The sequence below is a fragment of the Crinia signifera genome, chromosome 1 (genome assembly GCF_055691185.1).
Source record: "Crinia signifera chromosome 1, ASM5569118v1, whole genome shotgun sequence".
In the NCBI taxonomy this organism is placed as follows: domain Eukaryota; kingdom Metazoa; phylum Chordata; class Amphibia; order Anura; family Myobatrachidae; genus Crinia; species Crinia signifera.
Genome location: NC_139217.1, coordinates 259720598 through 259735765, shown reverse-complemented (window position 1 = coordinate 259735765; position 15168 = coordinate 259720598). Strand labels below are relative to the sequence as shown.

Sequence of the window (15168 nt, the reverse complement as noted above, 5' to 3'; positions counted from 1 at the left end):
AGGGCCCTACTCATAAGAGTTAACATACTAAAAGGAGGTGGGTGGACGGATGAAAAACAATAGGATAAGTAGGAGCGGATGGGAACGGAGGCAGGATAGGAGGATCAAAAGAGGTTAGGAGGAGGGATCGGCTAGTCGAAAAAAGTGGGTTTTGAGGGAGCGCTTAAAGGAGGTAAGGGAATCAGAAAGCCTGATGGGTGGCGGGAGGTTGTTCCAGTGCAGGTGGGCAGCGCGAGAGAAGTCTTGGACACGGGAGTGGGAGGAGGTGATTAGGTGAGAGGTCAGTCGGTGGTCAGCGATGGAGCAAAGAGGACGGAAGGGAGTGTGGATAGAGATCAGTAAGGTAAGAGGTAAGGAGCGGTGGAGGAGGAGAGAGCATTGTAGGTGGTGGTGAGGAGTTTAAAGAGAACTCGGAAAGGAATGGGGAGCCAGTGAAGAGATAGACAGAGGGGGAGGCTGAGGTAGAGCGGCAGGAGAGGAAGATGAGCCTAGCAGCAGCGTTAAGAATGGATTGGAGAGGTGTGAGGTGGGTGCGAGGTAGCCCAGAGAGAAGGATGTTGCAGTAGTCAAGGCAGAAGATGACAAGAGAGTGGATGAGAATTTTGGTCGCGTCAGTGGAGAGGAATAGTCTGATGCGTGAGATGTTGCATAGGTGAAAACGGCAAAACTGTGAGAGCACGAATGTGGGGGGGTGAAAGAGGGAGGAGTCAATGATGACACCGAGGCAGCGCGTTTTGGTCGGTGGAGGTGATCTCGGTTTCACCAATGCTGATGGAGATAGTGGGAGAAGAGGGGATGGAAGATTAGAAATTCAGTTTTAGCCATGTTTAGTTTCAGGAAGCGTTGGGTCATCCAGGCTGAGATGGCCGTGAGGCATTCGGAGACCTTGGACAGGAGTGATGGGGATAGGTCGGGGGAGGAGAGATAGCTTAGGGCAGTGGTAGCCAACCCTAGCCCTTGAGAGCTACCAACAGTGCACATTTTCCAGACAACCTAGCTGCTGCACAGCTGTACTCATTAATCACTGACACATTTTAAAATATACACAGATGGAGCTAATTAGCTCACATGTGATTCTGTGAGGAGACCTGCAAAACATGCACTGTTGGTAGCTCTCGAGGACTAGGGTTGGCTACCCCAGGCTTAGGGTATCATCAGCATAAAGGTGGTAATGGAAACCATAGGAGCTGATGAGGGTGCCCAGAGAGGTGGTGTAGAGGGAGAAGAGGACCAAGGACTGACCCTTGGGGAACACCGACTGGCTGCGGGGTAGTAGGAGAGGAGGAGCTCGGAGTGGAGACGGAGAAGGAGCGATCGGAGAGGTATGAGGTGAACCAGGAAAAGACTGTGCCAGGGAAGCACGATCAGATCTGAATGAGGGCCATAATCTGCAATCACATTGTTACCACAACTGCAAAATAGGAAAATAAACATATCGGGTTATTACCTGAACTATATCTTGTGGCAGGGCTGCCATGTCACGAGGCAGGATGATCACAACCGCACCCGCTGACTGACGCAATGCTTTCTGGTATTGCTGAAAAGAGAAATCTGCTAAGCGTATAAGCACACATCGCCGACTCAGCACATCTGCTTCCGCTGTACGAGCCTCTGTGTTTAGCACTGAATTCCGAGTACCTGCAGCCAAAGTCAAGTTATGTGTGTGTTATTGAAAGTAAGGTATCTACATAAAATAAAGGTTACACTTATTATGCGTGGATCGGGGAATAAATACCAGGTACACCAAAGATGGAGTCATCCATCACCAGCACTGAATAAAATACTTCCCTTATTTGTGATTATTCCTCTCAACAGGATCGGTATATATCGTATATCCTTGGGCTCATATTCATATATAAATCCTGATGTATTTTTGTGTGTGATGTACTAAAACAGTATACACTATGTGAATTATATGCTCTCTTTTCATGTATAAATGAATATGAGCCCAAGGATATACGATATATACCGATCCTGTTTAGAGGAATAATCACACATAAGGGAAGTATCGTTTTATTTATCCAGAGTTGGTGGTGGTTGAATCCATCTTTTGTCTACCTGGTCTCTACTTTTTTTTGGGTGTTAGAGAAACACCCTAGGGAAATATTTACCCTAGCAGTTGGTGCACACTTGGATATACACTTTACCCCTTTTTTGTGCGGGGAATAAATACATTACCTAAAAAAAAATACGTTTTTTTTAAATTAATAGTATGTTTTCCTGCTGACAAGAAAATGTGCTACCCACACTGCAATCTAAGCAATTTATCCAGCTACAGTTTATGTCACAGGTGTATGAGAACTAGACATCTGGTATAGGAACTCAGGTCATGAAAAAAATGCAACCCTTAACAGCTGTATGTGGCTATTTAACAGCTGTTGGAGCAGTAAATCTGCTGCAATGTCACCATATCAAGCAAAACTCACCAAGCCCCATACATACTACCCAGTTTCTTAAGTTATCACTTATGGGCCCTACACACGGCGCAACATTCAGGCATTTTCTGATTTTACTAAATTACTCAGAAAATACCTGAAAACACATGTAACTCACTGTGTGTGTAGACCACACAGTGATTTAAGTGCATGGCCCAACCGGTCTAAATCTGGCCGCAATTAATAACCTGCACAAAGGTTATTAATCAAGCTGGGCCAGCGTTCTCATTGGAGAACACTGACCCTGACAGCTCGCTTAGCACACAACGCCCTGCAGTAGAAGTAGCTTCGCTCAGAACACTTGTCGGCCCGTGAGCAGGGCCCTTTAGAGGAGCTCTTCTGAACAATATCTTTAAGAAAAAAAATATTTGTAGTGTGTACACTCTATATAGTTAATGTATTAAATAACAACCTCATCAGGACATGAAGGTTAATTTCGGCTATGTAGCCAATGACCTACGTGTTCAGCGGTCACAGGTGACGTCACTAGATGGTAACGTCCAGTGTGTATGCATGAATCACCGGGGGTCAACATCGTCCGCGGTGTGGGTTATCTAGTGTGTAGTGGGCTGTAAGGTCCCTATCCACTAGTGTGAGGTATCATATGCGAAACCCCGCCATCTCACGTGGTAGATACATCATATACCATACATCATATGCAGTACTTTTGCATATGATTTATATTATGCAATCCCAGTCATTGCTGCAGGTGCCGGATGACTGACTGTCGAGATTCCGACAGTCGAAATATCGACTGTTTAAACCCCAACAGATGGGCAGCAGCTATTCTCCCTCGTGGGGTCCACGATCCCCATAGAGGGAGAATAGAATAGGTGGCGAGCATAGCAAGCCACTGTGCCCCCAGCGTTGCAAGAACAGCGAGCCCGCATGGGGCTTTGTTGCGCTCACTCTGCTGTCTGAGTCCCAGCAGTCGGGATTCTGACGTTGGGCTAATGACTGTCTGTGTGCTATACCACACCTATGGCTGCAAGAGCCAACAAATCCTTGTGGAAGCCATGATGATGTCCGAATGTGAGCCGACCCGCATGGGACCACCTATCGGATCAAAATCACAGGAATGAGCTAACTGAATTTATTCCATGATACAAAGACCTACAATTGAGGTCAATTCACATAGGAGTCATGCATTGAAGACACCAGCATTTGATTACGGCCAATGGCATCACTCTATCTCTATGTATTATTGTTCACAGCACCCTAGGGGCAAAATTTAGGAAGTTTTGCGCACTGCACAACTAAATTATTCGCCACTGTAAATTGACCCAGGTTGTAAATAAATGTGATAAATGTTAGCATAAGCAATACAGGGTATTTCCTATCAGAAGCTCTGTACATTACCCCATATACGCCAAGCAGCAAGGGCAGGCAGGACAGGGTTGGGCTGCATACTACAGAAGGATCACATATAGGAGAATACAGAGCGCCTGACTATGTATGCAGTGCTAGTGACAGCCCCAGTTATAGCAAGGCGCAGGTGGCCGGGCCCATGGGAAGAAGACGCCGACACTGACCGTAGCTCTGGCCCTGCAGGTCGTACTGCTGCATGCGGTACACGGTGAACTCATGAGCCGCCTCGGCCTGCAGCGGGGACACGAGGAGCAGCACCGCCGGGATGAAGACGATGAAGGTTAGCGGGAGAGACGCCTTCAGCATATTATCGAACACCTCGCTGGCTTCTTCCAGCATCCTGCCAGCTATACGGGAGTGGGGACCGGGCGGCGAGGGGGCTGCAGCGGGCCGGGTGGAACCGTACAGACACAATGGCGAAGACGCAAATGCCCACAGCTTCCTCAGCACTGACACCGGGGACCAGCAGGCACTGCAAAAGGCAGCTCACACGGGGGCCTGTGAGAGCACCAATCAAATTCCGTGCAGGCGATCCCTGGGCACCTGAAAGCAAGGTCCTCTGCAGACAGTTGTCAGCTGGCTAGTAGTAGTAGAAAGTGTAATGCTATCATAGGTTCCCTTCGTTGTAATGACCTGCGGGTCCCCTAGTGGTCAGGTCCAGCACACGTGGGGCAAATAGCCAGCACTCTACAAGATAGGTATTTCCCTTTCGTTGAACCGTCCTTCTCATTTGTGAGGTCCCGGGAAGGAATGTGAATTAAGCAACTTGCCTACCTGACCCTCTCCATAAGGGAGAAAATGCTCTGTTCCTGGACTTCCTTTCTTATAAATTACCTAGCTCCCCACACGTGACGGCAATCATGCCTTAGTCCATACCTCCCAACTTTTCGCGGGAACGTCCTGGTTTTTTGGGACAGCGGCGAAAACAGGGGTGTGACCTCACAGCAGCACTGCGAGTAGAGACCACGCCCCTAAAATTTCGGTGCAGGCACTTCAAGGCATCAAATGTTGGGAGGTATGCATAACCAGAGAAGTCCACAAACAGCCGATTTTACAGCATTTTCCTATGTATTAAAACCCAGCCGCACCGATACCGCATTGTAGGGTATCGCCACCTTTGGGTGGTGATACCCTATAGAAGCCTATGCACTTCTTTTCGCCACCCGCTACCTCCGACGCAACCCCGCCGCCTCGCCGACCCCCCCCCTCTCCCCCTCCCTTGGGCTTACCTTCCTGAAAGGTCCTCCTGGACCCCGGGAGGTAAACCCCTCCTCCCCCTAGCAAGGCAGCCGGACGTCCTTCCGGCTGCAGGGGGAGGAGGAGGTGCTGGGGACAGCCTGCTTAGCTGTCCCCGGCGTGAGGGGAGAAGCAGGTGGCAGGGAGATGACTGAGACCCCCCGCACACCACAGTACAGGTATCACGGGAGGCCTCTGTCACCGCACCGTGATGCCAGCCGCATATGTTAGTACATATGCGCTGGCATCGCGGCGGGCGGGTGGTGATGTATTTTAATACATCCCTTCTCAGTGAGAGGTTCAGGTAGACGAGTATGATGTTAAGGTGGTCTACATCAGAAATACATGCTTACAATCATGATTGTGTCCAACTTTCCCTTTAACTCCCCAGTAGTTCTTGATGATTTTTGGACACAGAATGTACTAACAATCCATTCCACGATTGTGTGCACACAATCCATCATCCAATCCAGGGCCGGCAATACCCACTCAGCAGCTCCTGCAAAGCAGGGAGGTGCCATGCTGAAAAGGCGCTGTCTCCCTCTCTGCTCTGCTAAAGCTGCCTCAGCCCTCACTGTCACTGCCTCCTGCACGCCACCCGCATTGTCTGTCTGACAGCAGGCAGGCGGCAGTATAAACAGCTGATCCCTGCACCGCGAGTGCACACAGCCTGCATGCCGCCCGCAGTGCCTGTCTGACAGCAGGCGGCAGTATGGAGAGGCTGAGCAGCTCCCTGCACCGCGCACACACTGTCGTCCTCCTCCTGCGACCTGCCCCCTCTTCCTCGCGCTCAAGGACACTTGCGCTGAGGCATGTAGCGCTATCTGTGAATGCCTGGATGACATGTCATGTCTGGATCCGCCCCCTACCCATTGCTCACTGCGCCTGTCAGTTGTCAATCAAATGACGAACAGGCAGCAGTGCCGCCTCCCCTTCCATCCCTCTTCTCAGTGTGCTGTGCCAGTGCCACTGCCAGTCCTCAACACTCCGCCCCCTCTATCTCCTCCACTCTTCTTCCATCTCCTCCTTCTCTCCCCTCCTTTCCTCCTCAGTCACGAGAGGGGTGTAATGGCGTCCTCAGCGTCCTGCCTACGCAGATAGAAGAGGAGGGACTGCAAAAGAACAGCGAGTCTTTTATTATACATGTTTATAACAAATTTTTTAATAATTTTAGATTTTTTATATTAATTTAGACACTTTTTAAATAATGGGCTGGGTTATGTGCCTAAAGGTGGCCATACACGCTGCAATAGCAGCGTGCGATGCGATGTGCGCTCCTGCGGGCATCGCATTGCACAGTACAAAATGTGCTGCACATACTTTTTGTACTGCTTTCAGATCACATTGCACAAACATTGCATGCATGCCGTGCGATGCGATCTAGCCCATAACATATGCGATTCTCGTGCCTGCAACATTTTGCGGACACAGCACTGAGATGGTGTATTGAGGAATAGAACACAAGGTTCTGAAGCAGCGCTACTAAAATATGTGTGGTTCTAAAATAAACTAAATTTAAATTAAATGAATTAAAGATTGGATGATCTATTACAATGAATGTCATTATTTATTTTAATAAACTGATATTATTATTAAAATGGACAATGGTTAAAAATTTACGTACTTAAAAAGCATGATGTTGAACATTGTATTGCACACTCTGTATTATGGACATTGGTGAGTAGTCCCAAAATAAATAACGATTTGGTGGACAGAATACAGTTTGTGTTATCTGGATGTAGTTACCACTCCAAAGGTGACATATGACGCTGGTAATAGGAGTCCTCCTGCCAGATGGTTTGTGGGGGATGGATGTACCGATAGTTTCCAATGTGGTTCTCCTATTATATGTGGAGATTGATGGTAAAGCCCCAATAGGCTAGTAGCGTGAATGGCTCCTAAACGCTGGATCCTCTCTAGAAAATGGCCTCGGAAAAGGGGATGGAATTCCACGGCCACTAGAGGTTTTCCGGTTGTATTGTCAACAGTTCAATGGAAGTGCTGAGTTGTTATTGTATCCAGTTTGTTTGTATGTCCGGAGTTCGGCAATGGGTGTTCAACAGAGCGGTGGTGCAGAATAAAAATGGGTCACCAACGCGTTTTGCTGCTTACCCACAGTGCAGCTTTATCTTGATAAAAAACTGGGCCTCCAATGCGTTTCGCTGCTTACCCACAGTGCAGCTTTATCTTGATAAACTTGATAAACAGTGACTGTGTTATACAAGGAATTCTTTTTCGGTATTTTTTCTGTGTTTTTTATTTGAAAGTGACTTTTTAGATGTGAAGTTTTTTTTTTTCCGAATAAATGCTTTTTATAAATCTTTAAGAGAGGAGTGGACTGCAAAATTTCCTGCAAATAAGGACCATCCAGTTTACACTGATTCCAAAGGTCTAGCGCTGTGCTGAAAACCTCAGAAAAAAATCTTTTTTGATCTGTTTTTGATCTTTTTTGATTTTTTCCTCTTTTCTATGTTTTGCTAGTATACAGTTGTACTACTTGGGGATAAGTAGCTGCAGGACTATTTTTTGGCGCTTAAGAGCCACTTTGTCATTTGTGTGGTATATAGCTGCAGCATTGTAATTGGTCATCAGCATCCTGCTTAGAAGAAGCCTGTGCTTCGTTCAGTGCACCTAGCACAGTGCAGGCAGCACAGCTGAGGCGGGGGGGGGGGGGGTTATGGTGGGCAAAATGAGCTGCCTGCACCCTTCCAGAGGCCGGGGCCCAGGACAGCTGTACCAAGAGCACCCCCTATCAGCGGCCCTGCGGCGATGGGACACTCCTGAGAAGGTAAATCTGTGGAGCGGGGTATTACCGGATGTATCTACAGAATTGATACCCTTGGACCCTGCGCAGGTACTGCTGCTGCTAACTGCCCCCATTTCCTTATCAGACAGCAGTACCGTAATTAAGGAATCCCCCAGCGGCTGTGTGGGAGATACTCCAAGAAGTGCTGCTGGAGCCAGTTCCTGGCTGAAAGAGGTCACAGAGGGGTGCTATCCATCATTGGGACACTTCTGAGAAGGTGAACTACAGAGCGTTGTTGGAGCCAACTGTTTACTGCTTGAGTTTACTTTCTAACTTAAGTGTTAGGCAATGAGGCTCCACCTGATAGCAGGACTGACCTGCATTTGCAGGACCCCGCTTGAGGGTAATAGCTTGGATTGCTATAGTACCAACATTGTATGTGTCCCCTTTTTCTTACTAATCTTTTAGCTGCTCTTCCCTCTCAATTATCTCCCTCCTCTCCATGGCCCTTATTCTGATTGACGCGGACTTTACCGCGTACTTACGGATCGCGTCTTTATGACGTCTGCGCATGCGTGGAGAACGCTACGCGCATGTGCCACGCCTTGACTCGGTACCAGTTCGGCCAAATCCCGTCCAAAACTGTTCACCGCTATCAGTCGGGAAATAGGGGCGTATTATGGGCGTCATGCGGAATGACACATGGGCGTAGTTTCAAAGTGGGCAAAACGGGGCGGAAACATGGGCGGACACGGGGGAGTACACTTATGTTGGGGGGCGTACATTCGGAAACCACTCCGAATGCACGCGATCAAAAAGGGCAGAAATGTGCGGTGTCCACAAGTGTACTATTGCTTTGCGGACACCACTCGTTCATGCGGTAGGCGAACGTACGCCTAATGACTACAACCATTAACACCTGAACCCAATAGAATCTACTCCTTTACTCATTACTCACTAATAGGCCGCTTGTCAGTGCTTTAATTGAAACCATTGCTGCTTCAAGGAAACCTTACTAGTCCCCCACATATGCTGTACTTGTCAGACACTTTCAAACTGCTAACAATGGACATGACAGAATATTAATACTAGCAATACACATGTGTATTTGACATGTACTCATGAAACCACACATTTTGGGTAAAGTAAACACATTTATTTATATTCAGGTAATTGAATAAGTGGGTCATGTGATGTATTGCAGAATTGACATAATAGTGGGTTGTTTGGCGTAAATACTCCGCTTACGTGCGGTAGCACCGCTTGGCTCCCGTTCGGATGCGGTATTCCCGAGCATACTCTGTAATACTCTGTAATACCGTGCCGAATCGGAGTGTTTCTTCCGCACACGCATGGTTTGTATGTCGTCCGTAAACACGCCCTGTTCTTAAAGAGTGAGTCCGTCCGAATGCGGAGGACACGTGGGCGTTTCTACGGACGATGGCCGCACGCGGCAAAACACCGTGGCGTGCGGACCGCACCGTAAGAATGCGGGAATATCCGCACCGATCAGAATAAGGGCCCATATATGTGGCCCTTTCCCTACTTAAACCTTCTTCCCTTACCTTGTTTCTTACCCAACCCACTCCGTTTTACCCACTGTGGAGAGCACTTAGGACATCTGACTGGAACCAGCTGATAGCTGTCTATCATTAAGACTGAGCCCCACTGAACTGTGATCTTGGCCTGCAGACTCCTACATGGCAAAATTGCTCCTAGTCCTTGTAAATCACCTAATTATTGTTTCAAACCTGCGGTCATACTATATAATCCCCCCTCACCCCTTTTATTATTTATATTTCTTACTCTTATCAGTGTTATGCTCAGGGGCATAGGGAGGGCAGAGCCAGTGGAGCACCAGCTCCGGCGCTGGGAGATCAAAGGGCGCCGGAGCCGTGCACCACTGGCTCCCCCTCCCTGCTTGCCCGCTCCCCCGCTGCCTCCCCGCCTGCTCCCTGCTCTGCCCAGAGATGCGCTGTGTCCGCTACTATTTTCAATTAAGGATCACGCTGGACCGCTAGCCAATAGGCGCTTGCTGGACTTCGAGTGCCTATTGGCTAGAGGTCCAGCGGGAGACTTAATTTAAAATAGCAGGGAAGCTCAGCCAGGCACAGCGGGGCTGGGGCAGGGGGTGTGGCCTGCACCCTTCAGTGGGGTGACACCAAAAGAGACCCACTCTGCCTGCATCCGTGGAAGACAATTAACGCCCGCACCCCCTACACACACCGTCATAGCCGGGACCAGGAATCACGCTGCTGCAGGCAGAGAGATACTCACTGCGCTGCTGTGGGTAACATTCAGGAGCATCGGAATGGGAATGTAAGGGAACTTCACACAGTGGAGAGACAAAACACTAAAAATGCAAGGGGGGGGGGGGGGGCATAATGATAGTCAGCTGGGGGGAGGGGGCATAATGGTGGTTAGCTAGGGGTGGAGGCGCATAATGATGGTCAGCTAGGGGGACGGGTGCATAATGATGGTCAGCTAGGGGGAGGGGTGCATAATGATGGTCAGCTAGGGGGAGGAGCATAATTATGGACACATAGAAGGAGGCTGGGATAATAATGGACAGCTACGGGGAGACTGACGAAGGGGTAACACCCAAACTTTAAAGCAAATAAAGTAACCTTAAAGCTACCTGCCACTTGGCAGTTTGTTATATAATATGTAATGGGCATCATGTGTGGCCTTATGTGTAATTGGCATTACGGTATGTGGCCTTATGTGTAATTGGCATTACGGTATGTGGCTTTATGTGTATTGGGTATTACAAAGTTCGCTAAAATGTGCAATGTGCATTACGGTGTGTGGTATAATGTTAGGCTGCTCCCCCTTTTTGCCGCACAAGAGCCCCTCCTACTACAAATGGGGGGGCGCAAAACATGCCCTTGCTCCGTGCACCGTGGCACCTAGCTACACCACTGGTTAGGCTGTGTACACAAGGTGAGATTCCCTTGATTTTCGACTTAAGATTCAAGTGCTATGGAATTTTTGCTAACTCTGTTCTATTTACATACAATTCATGCTATCTACATTCAGTTTGCACTATATAGTCATTGCAGTCCTGGGATTTGATATTGCAGCCCTGGGTTTCGATTTGTGTTGCCATGGGAGCGAGTATTGGGATTGCAAGGTAAAAAACCTGTGCGATCTGCATACGCAGGGCCGGCGCCACCACTAGGCAAATCTAGGCATTTGCCTAGGGCGCCGGCCACTGGAGGGCGGCATTTTGCCCCCCCGTGCCGCCCGGGTACCTGTCCTGCGGCGCTGTGTATTTAAAGCTGGCGGCGGAGGCAGCGGGGGTCCCTGCAGTCCATTAGAAATAACGAGCGCTATCCGCCAGGCTATGCGGAAGCGCTTCTGTTGTGAAAACACTGGCAGCACGGCGCACGCTGATCTCAGCCAATCAGCGTGCTGCCAGTGTTTTCACAACAGAAGCGCTTCCGCATAGCCCGGCGGATAGCGCTCGTTATTTCTAATGGACTGCAGGGACCCCCGCTGCCTCCGCTGCCAGTTTTAAATACACAGCGCCGGAGGACAGGTACCCCCCTCCCCCGGTACCGGACAGCGCCGCAGGACAGGTACCCCCCCTCCCCCGGCACCGGACAGCGCCGCAGGACAGGTACCCCCCTCCCCCGGCACCGGACAGCGCCGCAGGACAGGTACCCCCCCCTCCCCCGGCACCGGGGCGCCCCCACCCCGACTCGCCTGGGGCGCTCCGGTGCCTTGCACCGGCCCTGTGCATACGATCATCTGTATGCGATCCCGATTCCATTTTGACTATACCCGTGTGTACACACCATTACTCTTAATTGTACTTAATCATATGCAGCACGGTTATGACCATGGGTAACCTGTTATTAGAGGAGACACAGACCATTGGGGGTTTAATAGCAAAAGGTATATTACTAAAATAAGGCTTGCTGTTCTCAATATGTTGTAAACATTTGCCATCTAGTGGAATTTGAAATGATTGCACCCCGAAAACATTCTCACGGTAACATGCTTGAAATATATTTAATAGATTTCCATGGCACAAAGCTTAGAGAAACAATCAGTAATATAAAGTGATGCAACATATTTTCAGTGAAAACAGGAAAGCTACGTTGTTTTATAAGGAGGGGATTGAGTGATCATATCTCTTTCACCTCCTCCCTCCTGTTCTCACAGCACTCTTCTTGTATTTCAACTACAGCTCTCTTACTCATCTACAATCTATACCTGCATCTATTCTCATTCACTTCCTTATATCTCAGCTGTATTGTGTACTAAAGGCCCCCATACATTAGCCCGACTTGTCCTAGGGACAAGTCGGACCTGATTTCCCCGGCAGCTCCCCGGGAGGTTTCACACATGATGAGGCACTTGATGTGCCAAGTTTTGCATATGATAAATCGCCATGCGATTTATCATATGAAACTCCCGGGGAGCTGCAGGGGGAGAGCCTGGCAGAATCAGCGGGGCGAGGGGCCGGGCATAGTAAGCTGTCAAATAGGCAGCGGGCGGGGGGGCGTTGGAGAGCCGGGCTGGTGACACAGGCAGCGTGCGGGGGTGGACGCCGGTGAACAGACGAGGGAGCTGGGCAGGAGGATCGGGGACTCACTCACTCTGCACTGCAACCCAGGGGAAAAAAAACAATACAAATGAATGGGTTTTGAATTGCTGATTGGCTGAGAGCTCTCTCAGCCAATTGCTGATTGGCTGAGAGCTCTCTCAGCCAATCACTGGCTGCCCATTCATTTGTAATGTTTTTTGTTTTTCTTTGCAGATGCAGAGTTGTCGCCGGTCCTCCTGTGCCCAGCTCCCTCGTCAGTTCACCGGCGTCCACCCCCGCACACTGCCTGTGTCACCAGCCCGGCTCTCCTGCGCCCCCCCCCCCTCAGCATCTGCCGCCGCTGACTCTGCCCAGCTCTCCCCCTGCCCGGCTCTGGCGTCCCCCGCCCGGAGGCTGCACATAAGATTTAGGAAATCTTATGTACAGCCGGTCCGACTGCCCGACTCCGATCCGATGTGCACGGGACCGCGCATCGGATTGGAGGGGATGTCAAAACATGCGATTTGGGCCGATTTCATGGCCCGATTCATCCGAATCGGGTGAAATCGTGCCCAAATCGTATAGTGTATGGGGGCCTTAAGAATTGTGCTTTAATTGTGTTATGAGTAGTTCTGTGTACCCTGTACTGTTCTTTTGTGTTCTATATGTACAATACTGGCTGGTGCAATCACCATGTGGCGCCGCTGATTGGCTGCCTAGGTGCTGCACAGCTCAGTAATGATATGTTCCCCATGTCTGTGTTCCTCATTAGAGTACATCTAGTGTATATATCAGTACTTTTACTGGCTGTGCAATCACCATGTGGCGCCGCTGAATGGCTGCCTGGGTACTGCACAGCTCGGTAAATATGTTCCCCATGTATGTGTCCCTTATTAGAATGCGTCTTGTGCATATCTGTATGTGTGATGTACATCTGTTCTGCCATTGTTGCCAGTTCCTTGTACTGATAACTCTTTGTATTGCAGTATGTGCATTGTTATTTTTAATGTCTGTAAAGCGCCTTGAGTCCTGTTGGAGAAAGTGCGCTATATAAATAAAACTTACTTACTTACAAATGTTCATTCTAATAAGCATTATGGCAGGACAAGCTGATATTATTTCTTCAGTTATCTTTGTTTTAATGTCATTATTTATTATGTGTTGATTTCTCATATTGATTTACCCCAGGGTAGGCTTTATGTATATATTTTTATTGTGAAACAAATATTAATACTTTATTATCTGTCTATGTATGTATTATTAAGCACCACTTAACTTGTGCTGTTGGTATTATTCTACTTCCCTGACACAGCCTTCTATATCCCTTCTGTCATGGAAGGTGGGTGGCCTTAACCCCCCAGTGAAACTTAAGAAGGTTCTTACAAATATATGTAGATTGCACCAGAGCCAGCCTTAACCAATTTTATTCCCTGCCTAGGCAATATTTTGGCTGGTGCCCCCTCGCACCACCACTAGTTACACCTCTGACCTCCCTTCTCCCATAGCAATGCCCTTTGTCAGCAAGAGCATTGGTGCCCCCATATTTGAAATAGGGAACATGCTCTCAGTCAGTGTGTCTGCCCCTGTAGCTCTCTGAGGGGGTTATTCTAGTCCATTCTTTCTGACAAAATCCTTCTTAGATGGACAAAACCATGTGCACTGCGGGTGGGGCAGATGTAACTTATGCAGAGAGAATTAGATTTGGGTGGGGTTTTTCTTCAAAGTGAGATCTATATTGAAGTGTAAAATCATGCAGTCAGTATTTTTCCTGCACAGAAACAAAATAACTCACCCAAATCTAATTCTCTCTGCACATGTTACATCTGCCCCCCTGCAGTGCACATGGTTTTGTCCATCTAAGAAGGATTTTGTCAGAAAGAATGGACTAGAATAACCCCCTGAATCCGTGACATTGGGGGGTGGGTGTGTGAGGCTGATGATGACATGGCTGGTCCTCTCCTCTGGTCATGTGCTGCAGCCCTCCTCCAGTGGCCTTTTTGTATGCTCCCCACTGCCCTCACTTACTGCTCTCAATGATCCTATTGCTGCCGGCTCCTATATGAGCTGCCTGATCTGAGCTGAGAGCCATGATTGTAGTAGCCAACCCATAGCAGGAACTACGCCTAGCGAGTGGTGGGCCCAGGTGCAAAAATATATTTTGGACCTTCCACAAAATGCCCCCATCCCCACTAAAGGAATGCAAGGCACTTAATAAGAAGTTATCAGTTCATGTGCCTCGGCGAGTGTGATATCTGCCGTAGGCATTCACACAGCGGGTCTGCACATGCGTATTTTTGCCCACATGCATGTGCAGACCCACAACATCTAAATAGTGAGCCAACCATCACACCACATCACTACACTGTACACCCGACTCTATAATCCGCACTACATCACTACGCTGTACACCGCCCCTATAATCCATACTACATCACTACACTGTACACCCACCCCTATAATCTGCACTATGCTGTTTCCATCCAATGGGGCTGCTGTGATATCTGTCAGTACGGAGAGAAGGGGAAGAATAAAGCCTCCCTGCATGGTCCGGGGGGTGTAATGAAAACCGGAACAGTCTGCACCATACGAGAAGGCTGTAATCTGACCCTTCCCCATGTCCCCGGTGAAACCTAACCTGTGATCTGGTCCGGTTCCGTTTTTCACTTAGTCCCCTCAGAAGGGAGCAACAGAGGTATTGGGCCACGCATAACTGCATCATGGCAAGGCACCATAAAGTAATTTGTGTTCTTACTCCACAGGCAGTTAAGTCATGAGGATGTATATCATGTCCTTATGCGCCCGTTCACTTCAAAGGAGATGTGTGAGCTATTCAGAAGCACTGTCTATTC

General features: G+C 48.9%; 1 protein-coding gene across 2 annotated transcripts in view; it reads right to left on the bottom strand.

Moving 5' to 3' along the window:
* Nucleotides 1-4536, bottom strand: part of NCLN (nicalin) — a 28037-nt gene extending 23501 nt beyond the window's left edge. Inside the window, exons 1-2 of one of the 2 annotated variants that reach the window (XM_083181428.1) lie at nt 3968-4536; nt 1448-1638 (exon numbers count right to left, since the gene is read on the bottom strand). In XM_083181428.1, coding sequence (XP_083037554.1) covers nt 1448-1638; nt 3968-4142 — 366 coding nt within the window. In that variant the 5' untranslated portion in view covers nt 4143-4536. The remainder of the gene's footprint in view (nt 1-1447; nt 1639-3967) is intronic. The other variant, XM_083181435.1, reaches the window with a different exon arrangement.
* Between the last annotated feature and the right edge of the window lie 10632 nt (nt 4537-15168).